This window comes from Macrobrachium nipponense, chromosome 15, assembly GCF_015104395.2.
Source record: "Macrobrachium nipponense isolate FS-2020 chromosome 15, ASM1510439v2, whole genome shotgun sequence".
NCBI lineage: Eukaryota > Metazoa > Arthropoda > Malacostraca > Decapoda > Palaemonidae > Macrobrachium > Macrobrachium nipponense.
In genome coordinates this window covers 13,150,062-13,152,759 of record NC_087208.1, presented here as the reverse complement: position 1 = coordinate 13,152,759, position 2,698 = coordinate 13,150,062, and the positions used below count along the sequence as shown (strand labels likewise).

The 2,698-nt window shown below is 42.7% G+C and overlaps 1 protein-coding gene across 1 annotated transcript in view; it reads right to left on the bottom strand.

Moving 5' to 3' along the window:
- The window catches only part of LOC135226621 (uncharacterized), a 1,474-nt gene extending 173 nt beyond the window's left edge, over positions 1 to 1,301 (bottom strand). Inside the window, exon 1 of the mRNA XM_064266335.1 lies at positions 768 to 1,301. Within this exon, the coding sequence (XP_064122405.1) occupies positions 768 to 1,301 (534 nt within the window). The remainder of the gene's footprint in view (positions 1 to 767) is intronic.
- Between the last annotated feature and the right edge of the window lie 1,397 nt (positions 1,302 to 2,698).

Genomic DNA, 2,698 nt, shown 5'->3' with positions numbered 1-2,698 from the left:
ATCTCTCTGAAAGAGGACTCCTCCAATTCCAACGTCACTAGCGTCAACAGGCAATAATAAATTGGTTTCTGGGAAATTAGGAGACATTAGAATAGGATTGGACACCAACATCAACCTAAGCTTTATGAAAGACTCTTCACACTGAGGGTACCACTCAAATTGCAACCTTTTTCCAATAGTTTAGTAAGCGGCTGAGCATGTCTGAGAAGTTCCGGACAAACCTACGATAATACCCCAACATACCCAGGACTCTCCGGACCTCTCTGACATTGCACGGCCATCTTCAATTTACAATGGCCTCTATATTAGCTTGTTTGGGGGCTACTAAGAAACCCAACCCACTCATGGCTCAAATAGCATACTCTGGCCTTACCAAACTCACATTTTACCAAGGTTCACAACAAGACCGGCAGCTCTCAGGGCTTCAAACACCTTTTTAACCTTACCATATGCGTCCGCCAGTCGTTGCTGAACCACCAAATCATCTATATATATTTCCACCCCTTCCAAGCCACAAATGACCCTATTCATTAGTCGCTGGAAGGTGCAAGCTGCATTTTTCTCATCCCAAAGGGCATCACTTTACACTCGTAAAGCCCAAAGGGAGTTACAAAGGCAGAAATTTCACGGGCTCGATCAGACAGGGGAACCTGCCAATACCCTTTCAACAAATCCAACTTTGTTATAAACTTGGAGGACCCTATCTGATCGAGACAATCATCTATACGAGGTAAAGGGAAGGAGTCATTTTTAGTGTGAGTATTTACCTTACGATAGTCGACGCACATTCGGAACTTTCCGTCAGGTTTTTTTACGAGGACTATTGGAGAACTCCATGGACTCACCGAAGGTTGAATGAGGTCGTGCTCCAGCATATACTTAATTTCCTTATCAACAATGTCCCTCTTCATTGGATTTAATCGATAAGGAGACTGCTTTACCGGGGAAGCACTGCCCCACAATCGAATCTGCTGGAGCAAGCTCGTTCGTCCTGGCGCATTCTGAAATAACTCTGGGAAGGCAAGGATTAATTCCATAACATCACTTCTCTGATTAGTCTCCAGATGCTCTAATCCCTCCTTTAAAATTTCTAAGTTCTGAACATTGTCAAATAGAGCATCGGAAGACACCTGACCAACCAAATTTACAAAATCATCCGTAGGAGGCTCTACCACTACCACAGATACTGGTTCATAAACAATAGCCAAAGGGTCCTTACCACAGGAAGTATAAGACTTCAATCTATTTATAGAATGAAAATACCCGGCACTTTCGTTTGGTCCCGGGGGCTTCAACCTCATAGTTTTACCTCAGACAGCTTTCTCAAAACTTCCAAGGTCCCTTATACTTGGCTCAAGAAAGTTGTCCGAGTCTGTACTTAATACCAAAACCAATTCCCCCAGCACAAACGAACGTACCTTTGTCTTTTTGTCAAAATTCATTTTCATGGCAGCTTGGGAAGAAGCCAAATTCTCTCGGGCAAACTTCCAAGCCATAGATAGCTTTCTCCTTAAGGTTTCCACAAACTCACCCACATTCATCTCTCCTCTTTGTCCAGACTCATCACCTCATGGACTATCTCCAGAGGAACCACGTACCTTGTGACCAAATACCAACTCGAAGGGAGCGACACCTGTGGACGAGTTAGGGTGATTCCGTATGGCAAAGAGAGCAAAGGGAAGCCCTTTATCCCTCCAATCCTCTCCTTGCTCATAACATATTTCTTTTAATACACATTTAAGGGTCTGGTGAAATCTTTCCACCACACCCTGACTCTGGATGATAGGGTACGCTTTGGTAATGTGCTGAATGGCCAGGTTTCAGCACACTTACCCCGAAATACCTACTTGTGAAATATTAGTTCCGAAATTAGTTCCACAATCAGACTGAATAGTACGAGGCAAAACCATATCTAGAGAAAAAACTCTATGAGTTTCTCAAACACCGCACGAGAAGTAATCCTCCTCATAGGGAATGCATCAGGAAACCTAGATGCTCTGTCCATAACTGTCAGGAGATGGTAAACCCTGACTTAGTCCTAGGTAAAGGCCCAACCATCATCACACCAACTCCACAAAAGGTTCTCTAATTGCTGGAATCGGATTTAAAGGGGCTTTTGGAATTGGTTGATTGGGTTTTCCCATCACCTGACATGCTTCACAACTATTCACAAACCATTTTACTGAAGACTTTAAGCCTGGCCACCAAAAATATTTAGCTAACCTACTAAAAGTTTACACACACCAAAGTGGCCAGAAAAAGTGTCTTCATGTGCCAATTTCAAAACTGAATCTCTGAACTGAGTAGGGACCACTATCTGCTCGTTTCGAGAAGTTATATCAAGGGCATGAGAGGAAGGCGACTAACTCTATATAACACACCTTTTATATACACAAAATCGTGGTCTAGTCAAATCACTCGTATCACCCAGTTCAAAATTGAACTCTTCCTTCTGAGCTTCAATAAACTTTGAACGATCCCAATCAGGTTTTAATAACTTACCAAAAAGCTTATCACTACTACTAACTACAGACCCGGGCCTTTCTACTTCTACAGCTAAACTACTTAATGTAATCATCATCATCATCATCATTTAACAAATCTGCTGCCTTTGCAGCAGCTCGTGTCGTTACAGCCACTGGACAAGCATTCAAAGACAAAATTGGAAACAATTCACGTCCCTTGTCATCCAACATGT